General features: G+C 46.5%; 1 protein-coding gene across 6 annotated transcripts in view; it reads right to left on the bottom strand.

Annotated features, from left to right (window-relative positions):
* ARHGEF33 (Rho guanine nucleotide exchange factor 33) overlaps window positions 1-15182 on the bottom strand; it is a 145197-nt gene that overhangs the window by 86983 nt on the left and 43032 nt on the right. For all 6 annotated transcript variants that reach the window (XM_038746097.1, XM_038746091.1, XM_038746092.1 and 3 more), the window contains 2 exons: window positions 5588-5752; window positions 5153-5274 (listed from right to left, as the gene is read on the bottom strand). In XM_038746097.1, the coding sequence (XP_038602025.1) occupies window positions 5153-5274; window positions 5588-5752 (287 nt within the window). The remainder of the gene's footprint in view (window positions 1-5152; window positions 5275-5587; window positions 5753-15182) is intronic.

The raw sequence follows: 15182 nt of genomic DNA, 5'->3' as shown, positions 1-15182 counted from the left end.
TTCTATTTATTTTATTTTGTTAATATGTTTTATTGTCTGTCTCCCCCTTCTAGACTGTGAGCCCGCTGTTGGGTAGGGACTGTCTCTATATGTTGCCAACTTGGACTTCCCAAGCGCTTAGTACAGTGCTCTGCACACAGTAAGTGCTCAATAAATACGATTGAATGAAATCCAACAGACAATTACCCTCCTCCTCTGCAAAGCCTTATTGAAGGCACAATTCCTGCAAGAGGCCTTCCCTGATTAAGCCTTCTTTTCCTTTTCTTCCACTCCCTTCTGTGTCACCCTGACTTGCTCCCTTTATTCATCCCCCCTCCCAGCCCCAGAGCACTTGTATACATATCTGTAATTTATTTATATGAATGTCTGTCTCCCTCTCTAGACTGTAAGCTCATTGTGGGCAGGAAGTATGTCTGTTATAATGTTATACTGTACAGTGCTCAGCCAACGGTAAGCGCTCAGTGAATACTGAGTGACTGACCACTAGACTGTGAGCCCACCTTCTAGACTGTGAGCCCACTGTTGGGTAGGGACCAAGTTGTTGCCAACTTGTACTTCCCAAGCACTTAGTACAGTGCTCTGCACACAGTAAGCGCTCAATAAATACGATTGATTGATTGATTCATTCAATCGTATTCATTGAGCGCTTCCTGTGTGCAGAGCATTTACTAAGCACTTGGGAAGTACATATTTACTTGTACATATTTCCTATTCTATTTATTTTATTTTGTTAATATGTTTTATTGTCTGTCTCCCCCTTCTAGCCTGTGAGCCCGCTGTTGTACAGTGCTCAGCCAACGGTAAGCGCTCAATAAATACTGAGTGACTGACCATCTGCATTCCTCTGGTTCCAATTCATTCATTCAGTCGTATTTATTGAGCGCTTCCTGTGTGCAGAGCATTTACTAAGCACTTGGGAAGTTCATATTTACTTGTACATATTTACTATTCTATTTATTTTATTTTGTTAATATGTTTTCTTGTCTGTCTCCCCCTTCTAGACTGTGAGCCCGCTGTTGTACAGTGCTCAGCCAACGGTAAGCGCTCAATAAATACTGACTGACCATCCGCATTCTTCTGGTTCCAATTCATTCATTCAATCGTATTTATTGAGCGCTTCCTGTGTGCAGAGCATTTACTAAGCACTTGGGAAGTACATATTTACTTGTACATATTTACTATTCTATTTATTTTATTTTGTTAATATGTTTTGTTTTGTTGTCTGTCTCCCCCTTCTAGACTGTGAGCCCGCTGTTGTGTAGGGACCGTCTCTATATGTTGCCAACTTGTACTTCCCAAGCGCTTAGTGCAGTGCTCTGCACACAGTAAGCGTTCAATAAATACGATTGAATGAATGAATGAAAGTACAAGTTGGCAACATATAGAGACGGGGTCTACCCAATGGCCTGCAACAACTCAGACCATCCTCCAATTAGTCTGAGGTTGAAAAGTAATAATAATAATAATAATAATAATGGCATTTATTAAGCGCTTACTATGTGCAAAGCACTGTTCTAAACGCAGGGGAGGTTACAAGGTGATCAGGTTGTCCCACGGGGGGCTCACAGTCTTAATCCCCATTTTACAGATGAGGTCACTGAGGCCCAGAGAAGTGAAGTGCCTTGCCCAAAGTCACACAGCTGACAATTGGCGGGGCTGGGATTTGAACCCATGACCTCCGACTCCAAAGCCCGGGCTCTATCCACTGAGCCACGCTGCTTCCCATCATCTAGTAGATAGAGCATGGGACTGGGAGTCGGAAGGACTTGGGTTCTAATCCTGGTTCCACCACTTGTCTGCTGTGTGTCCTTGGGCAATTCATTTAACTTCTCTGTGCCTCAGTTAACTCATCTCTAAAACAGAGATTGAGAGTGTGAACCTATGTGGGTCTGGGGCTGTGTCCTACCTGATTATCTTGAATCTACCCCAGCGCTTAGTATAGTGCCTAGCATATACTAACCGTTTAACAAATACCATTAAAAAACGGTGAAGAAGAATTCAATACGGATTTGCCCGGTTTCTGAAGAGTTCTCCTTCACCACTTTTTTTAATAATATTTGTTAAACGCTGAGCAGGAGACAGCAACTGAACTGCTTCTTTTTCAAAATAACTCGCAGCACCTGCTGAAAAAAGAGGAGTACACTGGGGCAGTGCCACCATGAAAATGAGATGAAAGCAGGAGGACTTTACTCTCCCAAGTGCTTAGTACAGTGCTCTGCCCATAGTAAGCCCTCAATAAATGCCACTGATTGATCGAGAATCGAGAATAAAATGAATAATTCTGGAAGTAAATGTACGCTACCTTGGATTCCCTGGGATAATAATAATACTTCTGGTATTTGTTAAGTGTTTACTATGTGCCAGGCGCTGTACTAAGTACTGGGGTACGTTATAAGCTAATCAGATTGGACATAGTCCATGTCCAATATAATAGTAATAATAATTGTGATATTTGTTATTATGTGCCAGGAACTGCACTAAGCGCTGGGGTGGATACAAGCAAATTCATTCAATCGTATTTACTGAGCGGTTACTGGGTGCAGAGCACTGTACTAAGTGCTTGGGAAGTCCAAGTTGGCAACATATAGAGACGGTCCCTACCCAACAGTGGGCTCACAGTCTAGAAGTCTAGCACAGTCTAGCACTGATTGATCGAGAATAAAATGAATAATTCGGGAAGTAAATGTACGCTACCTTGGATTCCCTGGGATAATAATAATACTTCTGGTATTTGTTAAGTGTTTACTATGTGCCAGGCACTGTACTAAGTACTGGGGTACGTTATAAGCTAATCAGATTGGACACAGTCCATGTCCAATATAATAGTAATAATAATTGTGATATTTGTTATTATGTGCCAGGAACTGCACTAAGTGCTGGGGTGGATACAAGCAAATTCATTCAATCGTATTTACTGAGTGCTTACTGTGTGCAGAGCACTGTACTAAGCACTTGGGAAGTCCAAGTTGGCAACATATAGAGACGGTCCCTACCCAACAGTGGGCTTACAGTCTAGAAGTCTAGCAAATCGGGTTGGACACAGTCCCTGTCCCATATGGGGCTCACAGTCTCCATCCCCATCTTACAGATGAGGTAACTGAGGCCCACAGAAGTGAAGTGACTTGCCCAAGGTCACTCAGCTGGCAAGTGGCGGAGCCGGGATTCGAAGCCACTAGCCTTCTGATTCCCAGGCCAGTGCTCTATCCGCTATGCCACCCATGTGGGGCTAACAGTCTTAATCCCCATTTTACAGATGAGATGGCTGAGGCACAGAGAAGTGAAGTGAACCCAAGTCATTCGGATCCCAGGCCTGTGCTCTACCCATTAGTCCGTGCTGCTTCCCTGGGATAACCTGGGCTCACGGCCTAGTCTAGTGGAAAAACCATGCGCCCGGGAGTCAGGAGACCTTTTCTTTCAATCGTATTTATTGAGCGCTTACTGTGTGCAGAGCACTGTACCAATCAATCAATCAATCGTATTTATTGAGCGCTTACTGTGTGCAGAGCACTGTACCAAGCACTTGGGAAGTACAAATTGGCAACATATAGAGGCGGTCCCTACCCAACCATGGGCTCACAGTCTCGAAGAGGGAGACAGACAACAAAACAAAACAAGTAGGCAAGTGTCAATACTATCAGAATAAATAGAATTATAGCTATATACACATCATTAATAAAATAAATATAGTAAATGTGTACAAATAAAATAGAGTAATAAATGCTGGGTTCGTTCATTTCATTCTTTCAATCATATTTATTGAGCACTTACTGTGTGCTGAGCACTGTACGAAGCGCTTGGAGAGTACAATTCGGCAACAAAGAGAGACAATCCCTGCCCAACAACGGGCTCACAGTCTAGAAGACTAACCCCGCCTCCATCATCATCATCATCATCAATCGTATTTATTGAGCGCTTACTATGTGCAGAGCACTGTACTAAGCGCTTGGGAAGTACAAATTGGCAACATATAGAGATAGTCCCTACCCAACAGTGGGCTCACAGTCTAAAAGGGGGAGACAGAGAACAAAAACCAAACATACTAACAAAATAAAATAAATAGAATAGATATGCACAAGTAGAATAAATAAATAAATAGAGTAATAAATATGTACAAACATATATACATATATACAGGTGCTGTGGGGAAGGGAAGGAGGTAAGATGGGGGGGATGGAGGGGGGACGAGGGGGAGAGGAAGGAAGGAGCTCAGTCTGGGAAGGCCTCCTGGAGGAGGTGAGCTCTCAGCAGGGCCTCCACCATTGGCCTGCTGTGTCACTGAACAGCTCAGTTTCTCCGTGCCCCAGTTTCCTCCTGGGTAAAAGGGACATTCAATACCTGTTCTCCCTTCCCCTAAGACACTGAGCCGCATGTTAGGTCTGATTTGATTATCCCGCATCTACCTCAGTGCTGAGCACGATGCTTGGCACATAGCGAGCCCTCAACAAATACTGGAATAATGATAATAGCAATGGTAATAATAATAATTTTTAAAAGATGCGTACAATATCTTGAATGTCCCCCAGTAAAGACAGAAAGGGGGAGACAAAAACTAATAAGCATCCACCTTTCCCCCTCCTTCCTTACCTCCCTGATTTCCAACTACAACCCAGCCTGCACACTTTGGTCCTCTAATTTAACCTTCTCACTGTATCTCATTCTCATCTATCTCTCCTCCATCCCTGTCTCTGGCCTGGAATGACCTCTCTCTTCATATCGAACAGATGATCGTTCTCCCCACCTTCAAAACCTTACTGAAGGCACATCTCCTCCAAGATGCCTTCCCCGAATAGGCCCTCATTTCCTCTTCTCCCAGTCCCTTCCACATCCCCCTTGCATCTGGATTTGCTCCCTTTATTCATCCCGCCCTCAGCCCAACGACACATGTCCATAACCCTCATTTATTTATTGATAGTACTGTCCATCTCCCCTTTCAGACCGTGAGCTCCCAAATCTGCTATATTGTACTCTCCCGAGAGCTTAGTACAGTGCTCTGCACACAGTAAGTGCTCAATAAATACCACTGATTGATTGATTAAGAAGTAGTCCTAAGGCCGTCCACCACATAGATTCCCCAACGGGGAAGACAACATCCCAAATCCCTTCTGGCTCATGTTTGAGCCTGCCGTTACCCTTCCCATCACACGTCACTCACTTGGCTTTGACTTTCCGAGATTCCCTCCGTTTCTCTTGCTGAAGCTGCTCGATTTTCTGCTGCATTTCTTCCTGTTTGCTTGTGATGGCCTGAATCATTGACATGGCGTTGCTGAGCTCCTCCTATAAGAGATTATCAATCAATCGACGACCGATTGGATTTATCGAGCGATACTATACGCTAAATACGATAAACCAATCGTATTTATTGTCTAGATGAGACACAGTGTAGAGTGTAGAGATAAGAGATTAATTTGCTCTTTTGGTCCGTGATAAAAAGGAGGGCGGCCCTTCTGAGGCTCCGGAGGGCAGAGCGGTCAGCGGCTGTGGCTCAGACTGGAAAAGTGTCCCGGTCGCTCAGTACAGTGCTCTGCACACAGTAAGCACTCAATAAATACGACTGAATGAATGAACCGCCAGCAGGAAAGTTGCCCACCTTGAAATAGTTCAAGGAATTCTTCATCTCTGCCACTTTCTCTTCCATGGTGCATCGGCAGCTTTTGACTTTCTCTTCCAGGGCGTACTCTCCGTGCTGAATTCTCGAGAGTTCCTGCATGGCTTCGGTGAATCCGGACTTCAGTTCAGACGCCAGGGCCTGCAACTGCAAGCACACATCAAACTGTACTCATCCTGGTGCTTAGTACAGTGCTCTGCACACAGTAAGTGATGATAATAATAATAATAATGGCATTTATTAAGCGCTTACTCTGTGCAAAGCACTGTTCTAAGCGCTGGGGAGGTTACAAGGTGATCAGGTTGTCCCACGGGGGGCTCACAGTCTTCATCCCCATTTTACAGATGAGGGAACTGAGGCCCAGAGAAGTGAGGTGACTTGCCCAAAGTCACACAGCTGACCATTGGCGGAGCTGGGATTTGAACCCATAATAATAGTAATGATAGCATTTATTAAGCGCTTACTATGTGCAAAGCACTGTTCTAAGCGCTGGGGAGGTTACAAGGTGATCATGTTGTCCCACGGGGGGCTCACAGTCTTCAACCCCATTTTACAGATGAGGTCACTGAGGCCCAGAGAAGTGAAGTGACTTGCCCAAAGTCACACAGCTGACCATTGGCGGAGCCGGGATTTGAACCCATAATAATAGTAATGATAGCATTTATTAAGCACTTACTATGTGCAAAGCACTGTTCTAAGCGCTGGGGAGGTTACAAGGTGATCATGTTGTCCCACGGGGGGCTCACAGTCTTCAACCCCATTTTACAGATGAGGTCACTGAGGCCCAGAGAAGTGAAGTGACTTGCCCAAAGTCACACAGCTGACCATTGGCAGAGCCGGCATTTGAACCCATAATAATAATAATGATAGCATTTATTAAGCGCTTACTATGTGCAAAGCACTGTTCTAAGCGCTGGGGAGGTTACAAGGTGATCATGTTGTCCCACAGGGGGCTCACAGTCTTCATCCCCATTTTCCAGATGAGGTCACTGAGGCCCAGAGAAGTGAAGTGACTTGCCCAAAGTCACACAGCTGACCATTGGCGGAGCCGGGGTTTGAACCCATAATAATAATAATGATAGCATTTATTAAGCGCTTACTATGTGCAAAGCACTGTTCTAAGCACTGGGGAGGTGACAAGGTGATCAGGTGGTCCCACGGGGGGCTCACAGTCTTAATCCCCATTTTACAGATGAGGTAACTGAGGCCCAGAGAAATGAAGTGACTTGCCCAAAGTCACATAGCTGACAGTTGGCAGAGCTGGGATTTGAACCCATGACTTCTGACTCCAAAGCCCATGCTCTTTCCGCTGAGCCATGCTGCCTCTCTATTCTGATCAATGAATACCACTGATTGATTGATTGATTGAAGCACAATCCCCACGGGTATCTGTGAAAACCACCACATGCCCCCAGTTTTCCCTTTGGGGAGGCCAGAATACAGGCAGGGGTGCCAGCTTTTTGAGTGAATTTGGGGAGCAAACTGTCATGGGGGTGTGGCACTGAGGGGAAAGGGAAAAGGAAGACGAGAAAGAGGATAAGACAATAAAGGAGAATGAGAAGGTGGGGCCAGGAAGGGAAGAGGGGATTATTGGGAGGGGAAAGGGAGAAGGGGAGGGGGACAGGGGAAGGATGTCTCTCAACTGTGGGGGTCCATCAGGGCTCACGTCTGTGTCCCCTTCTATTCTCCATCTAAACCCGCTCCCTTGGAGAATGCATTCATCCCCGCAGCTTCAACTACCAACTCTCTGCGGTTGATTCCCAAATCATCATCATCATCAATCGTATTTATTGAGCGCTTACTGTGTGCAGAGCACTGTACTAAGCGCTTGTACAATCGATTGGATTTATCGAGCGATACGATACGCTAAATACGATAAATCAATCGTATTTATTGTCTAGATGAGACACAGTGTAGAGTGTAGCGATAAGAGAAATCTACATCTCCAGCCCTGAAATTGTCAGCTGTGTGACTCTGGGCAAGTCACTTTACTTCTCTGTGCCTCAGTTACCTCATCTGTAAAATGGGGATTAAGACTGTGAGCCCCCCCATGGGACAATCTGAGCACCTTGTAACTTCCCCAGTGCTTAGAACATAGTAAGCACTTAATAAATGCCATTAGTATTATTATTATTATTATCTTTCTCCTCCTCTGCAGTCTCCCAATTCCTCCTGCCTTCAGAACATCTCTACTCATTAAGTTTGAGGTGTTTTAGCAGGATATCCATATTTGAATCACAACTCCTCACCTTTCCACCCAAACCCTGTCCTCCCGCAGAATTTCCCATTACCGTAGACCAAACCACCATCCTCCCAGTCTCACAAGCCCACCTCCTGGGCCTGATCCTCGACTCGCGCTCTCATTTAACCAACATCTATCACCAAATCCCTTCGTTCGACCTCACGACATCGCTCAAATCCACCCTTTTCTCTCCTTCCAAACTGCTACTAATCTGATCCAAGCATTTATCCCATCCTGCCTTTTCTGCTGCATCAGCTTCCTCACTGGCCTCCCTGGGTCTCGTCTCTCCCCTCTCCACTCCTTAGTTTACTCTGCTGCCCAGATCGTTTTTCTAAAAAAAAAAATCAGTCCACATCTCCCCATTCCTCAACAACCTCCAGTGGTGGCACATCCACCTCGGCATCAGACCATTGGCTTTAATGCTCTCGATCAGTTGGTCGCTTTCTACCTTATCTCGCTGATTTCCTACAGTAGCCCAGCCCACAAAATCGCTCCTCTCTCACCAACCTACTCACTGTACCTCAGTCTCGTCTTTCTCTCCACCAGCCCCAGGCCCACATTCATTCATTCATTCAATCGTATTTATTGAGCGCTTATTGTGTGCAGAGCACTGTACTAAGCGCTTGGGAAGTACGAGTTGGCAACATAAAGAGACGCTCCCTACCCAACAGTGGGCTCACATCTTCCCTCTGTCCTGAAACTTCCTTCTCATCCATATCCGACAGACCACCACTCCCCAACTTTCAAAGGCCTGTTAAAATCACATCCCCTCCAAGAGTCCTTTCCAGAAAAAGCCCTTATTTACTTATTTGCTCTCTCTTCTGCGTCACCTACGCAGAAGGTCTGTACCCTCTTAACCACTTAGGCTTTCACCCCATCCCCACAGCACTTTTTTTAATGGCATTTATTAAGCACTTACTATGTGCAAAGCACTGTTCTAAGCGCTGGGGAGGTTACAAGGTGATCAGGTTGTCCCAAGGGGGCTCACAGTCTTAATCCCTATTTTACAGATGAGGTAACTGAGGCCCAGAGGAGTTAAGTGACTTGCCCAAAGTCACACAGCTGACAAGTGGCAGAACTTACTCACTCCCTTGGTAATCTCATTCGCTCCCACGGCTTCAACTATCATCTCTACGCTGATGACACCCAAATCTACATCTCTGCCCCTGCTCTCTCCCCCTCCCTGCAGGCTCCCATCTCCTCCTGCCTTCAGGACATCTCCATCTGGATGTCTGCCCACCACCTAAAACTCAACATGTCCAAGACTGAACTCCTTGTCTTCCCTCCCAAACCCTGCCCTCTCCCTTACTTTCCCATCACTGTTGATGGCACTACCATCCTTCCCATCTCACAAGCCCGCAACCTTGGTGTCATCCTCGACTCCGCTCTCTCATTCACCCCTCACATCCAAGCCGTCACCAAAACCTGCCGGTCTCAGCTCCGCAACATTGCCAAGATTCGCCCTTTCCTCTCCATCCAAACCGCTACCCTGTTCGTTCAAGCTCTCATACTATCCCGTCTGGACTACTGCATCAGCCTTCTCTCTGATCTCCCATCCTCGTGTCTCTCCCCACTTCAGTCCATACTTCACTCCGCTGCCCGGATTGCCTTTGTCCAGAAATGCTCTGGGCATGTTACTCCCCTCCTCAAAAATCTCCGGTGGCTACCAATCAATCTGCGCATCAGGCAGAAACTCCTCACCCTGGGCTTCAAGGCTGTCCATCCCCTTGCCCCCTCCTATCAATCAATCAATCAATCGTATTTATTGAGCGCTTACTATGTGCAGAGCATTGTACTAAGCGCTTGGGAAGTACAAATTGGCAACACATAGAGACAGTCCCTACCCAACAGTGGGCTCACAGTCTAAAAGGGGGAGACAGAGAACAGAACCAAACATACCAACAGAATAAAATAAATAGGATAGAAATGTACAAGTAAAATAAATAAATAAATAAATAGAGTAATAAATATGTACAACCATATATACATATATACAGGTGCTGTGGGGAAGGGAAGGAGGTAAGATGGGGGGATGGAGAGGGGGACGAGGGGGAGAGGAAGGAAGGGGCTCAGTCTGGGAAGGCCTCCTGGAGGAGGTGAGCTCTCAGCAGGGCCTTGAAGGGAGGAAGAGAGCTAGCTTGGCAGATGGGCAGAGGGAGGGCATTTCAGGCCCGGGGGATGATGTGGGACGGGGGTCGATGGTGGGACAGGCGAGAGCGAGGGACGGTGAGGAGATTAGCGGTGGAGGAGCGGAGGGTGCGGGCTGGGCAGTAGAAGGAGAGAAGGGAGGTGAGGTAGGAGGGGGCGAGGGGATGGATGGACAGCCTTGAAGCCCAGGGTGAGGAGTTTCTGCCTGATGCGCAGATTGATCGGTAGCCACTGGAGATTTTTGAGGAGGGGACTAACATGCCCAGAGCGTTTCTGGACAAAGATAATCCGGGCAGCAGCATGAAGTATGGATTGAAGTGGCGAGAGACACGAGGATGGGAGATCAGAGAGAAGGCTGGTGCAGTAGTCCAGACGGGATAGGATGAGAGCTTGAATGAGCAGGGTAGCAGTTTGGATGGAGAGGAAAGGGCGGATCTTGGCAATGTTGCCTCCCTTCTGTCCTTCTCCAGCCCAGCCCGCACCCTCCGCTCCTCTGCCGCTAATCTCCTCACTGGGCCTCGTTCTCACCTGTCCCGCCATCGACCCCCGGCCCACGTCATCCCCCTGGCCTGGAATGCCCTCCCTCCCAACACCCGCCAAGCTCGCTCTCTTCCTCCCTTCAAGGCCCTACTGAGAGCTCACCTCCTCCAGGAGGCCTTCCCACACTGAGCCCCCTCCTTCCTCTCCCCCTCGTTCCCCTCTCCATCCCCCCGTCTTACCTCCTTCCCTTCCCCACTGCACCTGTATATATGTATATATGTTTGTACATATTTATTACTCTATTTATTTATTTTACTTGTACATATCTATTCTATTTATTTTATTTTGTTAATATGTTTGGTTTTGTTCTCTGTCTCCCCCTTCTAGACTGTGAGCCCACTGTTGGGTAGGGACCGTCTCTATATGTTGCCAACTTGTACTTCCCAAGTGCTTAGTACAGTGCTCTGCACACAGTAAGCGCTCAATAAATGTGATTGATTGATTGATTGATGAACAGCAGAGCTTAGTACTGTCATTCATTCATTCAATCGTATTTATTGAGCACTTACTGTGTGCAGAGCACTGTACTAAGTGCTTGGGAAGTACAGTACTGTCAACTATGAGCTTGAGAGAGTACACTATAACAGAGTTGGTAGACACATTCCCCGCCCACAGTGAATTGAAATGTTTGGAGGGAGTGACAGACGGTAAAATAAATAAATAAATTACGGATATAATAATAATGATAGCATTTATTAAGCGCTTACTATGTGCAAAGCACTGTTCTAAGTGCTGATATGCAAGTAAATGTTATGGGGCCGAGGGAGGGGTGAATAAAGGGTATAAATCCAAGTGCCAGGATGACGCAGAGCGGAATAGGAGAAGAGGAAATGATGGCTTAGTCGGGGAAGGCCTGTTGGAGGAGATGGGATTTAAATAAGGCTTTGAAGGTGGGGAGAGTGATCGTCTGTTGGATATGAAGAGGGAGGGTGTTCCGGGCCTGAAGCAGGACGTGGGCTAGAGGTTGGTGATGAGATAGAGGAGATCGATGTAAAATGAATAGGTTGATATTACAGGAGCCAAGCCTGCACACTTGAGGTAGGAGTGCTTTAAAGCTGATGGTAAAGAGTTTCTGTTCGATACAGGGGTGGATGGGCAACCACTGAAGGTTCTTGAGGAGTGGGTGACAGTAATATAAATAAATTACGGATATAATAATAACATTTATTAAGCGCTTACTATGTGCAAAGCACTGTTCTAAGCACTGATACGTAAGTAAGCGTTATGGGGCCGAGGGAGGGGTGAATAAAAGATGTAAATCCAAGTGCCAGGGTGACGCAGAGAGGAGTAGGAGAAGAGGAAATGATGGCTTAGTCGGGGAAGGCCTCTTGGAGAAGATGGGTGAGGTAGGAGGGCTTTAAAGCTGATAGTAAAGAGTTTCTGTTCGATACAGGGGTGGATGGGCAACCACTGGAGGTTCTTGAGGAGTGGGTGAACATGACGGTTTTGTAGAAAAATGATCCAGGCAGCGGAGTGACGTATGGACTGGAGTGGGGAGAGACAGGAGGCAAGAAGGTCAGCAAGGAGCTGATGCAGAAATCGAGATGGAATAGGATAAGTGTCAGGATTAACATGGTAGCAGTTTGAATTCATTCATTCAATTGTATTTATTGAGCGCTTACTGTGTGCAGAGCACTGTACTAAATGGGAATCAACCAATCAATCCATCGTATTTATTGAGCACTTACTGTGTGCAGAGCACTGTACTAAAGGCTTGGGAAGTCCAAGTTGGCAACATATAGAGACAGTCCCTACCCAACAGTGGGCTCACAGTCTAGAAGGGGAAAGAAAAAGGGGCCAGAGCCAGCCTGGAGGAAGGGTGGATTTGGGGGATGTCGTGAAGACAGAACTGACAGGATTTGGTGACAGACTGAATATGTGTGTTGAATGAGAGAGATGAGTCGAGGTACTTACCAAGCGCTTAGTACAGTGCTTTGCACACAGTAAGTACCCAATAACTACGATTGAATGAATGAATGAATGCAGCGCCAAAGTTATGGGCTTCTGAGACGTTTGGAGTGGACGGTTTCCAGGTCCAGGGGTGAAAGGATCCTCTGCCTGCCTCTGAAGACCATCATCATCATCATCATCATCATCAATCGTATTTATTGAGCGCTTACTATGTGCAGAGCACTGTACTAAGCGCTTGGGAAGTACAAATTGGCAACATATAGAGACAGTCCCTACCCAAGACCAGTGGCCGGGGGGCAGGAGGGAACCCCACGGTGGGCGGGAATGGGCTAAGAGGGACTCCCTGCTGGCAAGGGACAGTGAGGAGCCACCATCTTGGCTTCATCAACAGAGAAGCAGCGTGGCTCAGTGGAAAGAGCCCGGGCTTTGGAGTCAGAGGTCATGGGTTCAAATTCCGGCTCCACCAATTGTCAGCTGTGTGACTTTGGGCGAGTTGCTTCACTTCTCTGGGCCTCAGTTCCCTCATCTGTAAAATGGGGATGAAGACTGTGAGCCCCCGTGGAACAACCTGATCACCTTGTGACCTCCCCAGCGCTTAGAACAGTGTTTTACACATAGTAAGCGCTTAATAAATGCCATTATCATTATTATTATTATTATTATTATTATCTCCAGCCCATTTCCAGCTCCCAAGGTGCAGTAAGTTCACTTTTGGCTGCCCGCTCTTTCCCAAAGAGCTTGGGAGTGAAGCTCACGGCCAGGCCATCACGGGGCCCATCCTACCTACACACAAGGGTGGCAAAATGCTGGTGCAGACCACCAAAATAGCTAAGGAAGGAAAGGGTTGTGGGGAGACCCCTAAGAAGGTCTTCCTTTGAGGAAGTGGCACATATGTGATCAGTGTAGCACCAGGAAGAGAGGCCAAGAAAATGCAGGACATTTTCAGGAAGGGGACAGAGAAACCAAACAAAAGCCACAGGTCTGCCATTCTTTTCAAGACAGGGAACACCCTCGCTTCTGGGCACCCCAAAAAAGCCCCACGTGGGACAGGAACTGTGTCCAATTTGGTTATATCCACCCCAGCATTTAGTACAATGCCTGGCATATAGTAAGTGCTTAATAAATATCACCAAAAAAGGACATCACAGACCTAGAGAAGAGACAGACAACCAAGATGATCCAGGGCATCAAGAAGCATCTTTGTGAGGAGAGACTGGAAGGATTCATTGGAAAGATGCAGACGGGGAAAAAAAAACTGAGGTCTAGAAAATCTGACAGGACTGTGATCTACCTGATTAACTTGTATCTACCCCAGTGCTTAGAACAGTGCTTGACACATAATAATAATAATAATAATAATAATAATAATGGCATTTATTAAAGGCTTACTATTTGCAAAGCACTGTTCTAATAATAATAATAATGATGATGGCATTTATTAACCGCTTACTATGTGCAAAGCACTGTTCTAAGCGCTGGGGAGGTTACAAGCTGATCAGGTTGTCCCGCGGGGGGCTCTCCGTCTTCATCCTCATTTTCCAGATGAGGGAACTGAGGCCCAGAGAAGTGAAGTGACTTGCCCAAAGTCACACAGCTGACAATTGGCAGAGCTGGGATTTGAACCCATGACCTCTGACTCCCAAGCCCGGGCTCTTTCCACTGAGCCACGCTGCTTCTCTAATCCAAATACCATAAAAACCATCACCACTTGTGATGGTGATGGCCACGGTGACTGGAAGCTTGTTATGAGCTGGGAATGTGTCTGCTGCTTCTGTGGTACTCTACTCTCCCGAGCACTTAGTACAGTGCTCTTCACCCAGTAGTCTTCAATAAATACCACTGACTGGTTGATTGATTAATTGAGGGAGGGGAAGAGGAGAAGGAGAAGCTAGAGCTGCTGTTAGAAGCAACATGGTGCAGTGAAGCAGTGTGGCTCAGTGGAAAGAGCCCGGGCTTTGGAGTCAGAGGTCATGGGTTCAAATTCCGGCTCCGCCAACTGTCAGCTGTGTTACTTTGGGCAAGTCACTTAACTTCTCTGTGCCTCAGTTACCTCATCTGTAAAATGGGGATTAAAACTGTGAGCCCCATGTGGGACAACCTCTTTACCCTGTATCTACCCCAGCGCTTAGTACAGTGCTTGGCACATAGTAAGCGCTTAACAAATACCAACATTATTATTATGGTGAAGTGGATAGAGAACGGGCCTGGAAAGCAGAAGCACCTGGGTTCTAATCTTGGCTCCACCACTTGTCAGCTGTGTGACCTCGGATGAGTCACTTCAATCAATCAATCGTATTTATTGAGCACTTACTGTGTGCAGAGCACTGTACTAAGGGCTTGGGAAGTACAAGTTGGCAACATATAGAGACAGTCCCTACCCAACAGTGGGCTCACAGTCTAGAAGGGGGAGAAAGAGAACAAAACCAAACATCTTAACAAAATAAAATAAATAGAATAGATATGTACAAGTAAAATAAATAAATAGATTAATAAATATGTACAAACATCCATACATATATACAGGTGCTGTGGGGAAGGGAAGGAGGTAAGGCGGCAGGGATGGAGAGGGTGACGAGGGGGAGAGGAATGAAGGGGCTCAGTCTGGGAAGGCCTCCTGGAGGAGGTGAGCTCTTAGTAGGGACTTCACTTCTCTGTGCTTCAGTTACCCCCTCTGTAAAGTAGGGATTGAGACTGTAATGTATTTAATGATTTAAATCATTAAATACCATTGAATGA

This window comes from Tachyglossus aculeatus, chromosome 1 (assembly GCF_015852505.1).
Source record: "Tachyglossus aculeatus isolate mTacAcu1 chromosome 1, mTacAcu1.pri, whole genome shotgun sequence".
Lineage (NCBI taxonomy): Eukaryota > Metazoa > Chordata > Mammalia > Monotremata > Tachyglossidae > Tachyglossus > Tachyglossus aculeatus.
The sequence above is the reverse complement of the archived record's forward strand: the minus strand, read 5'-3'. Positions and strand labels throughout refer to the sequence as shown.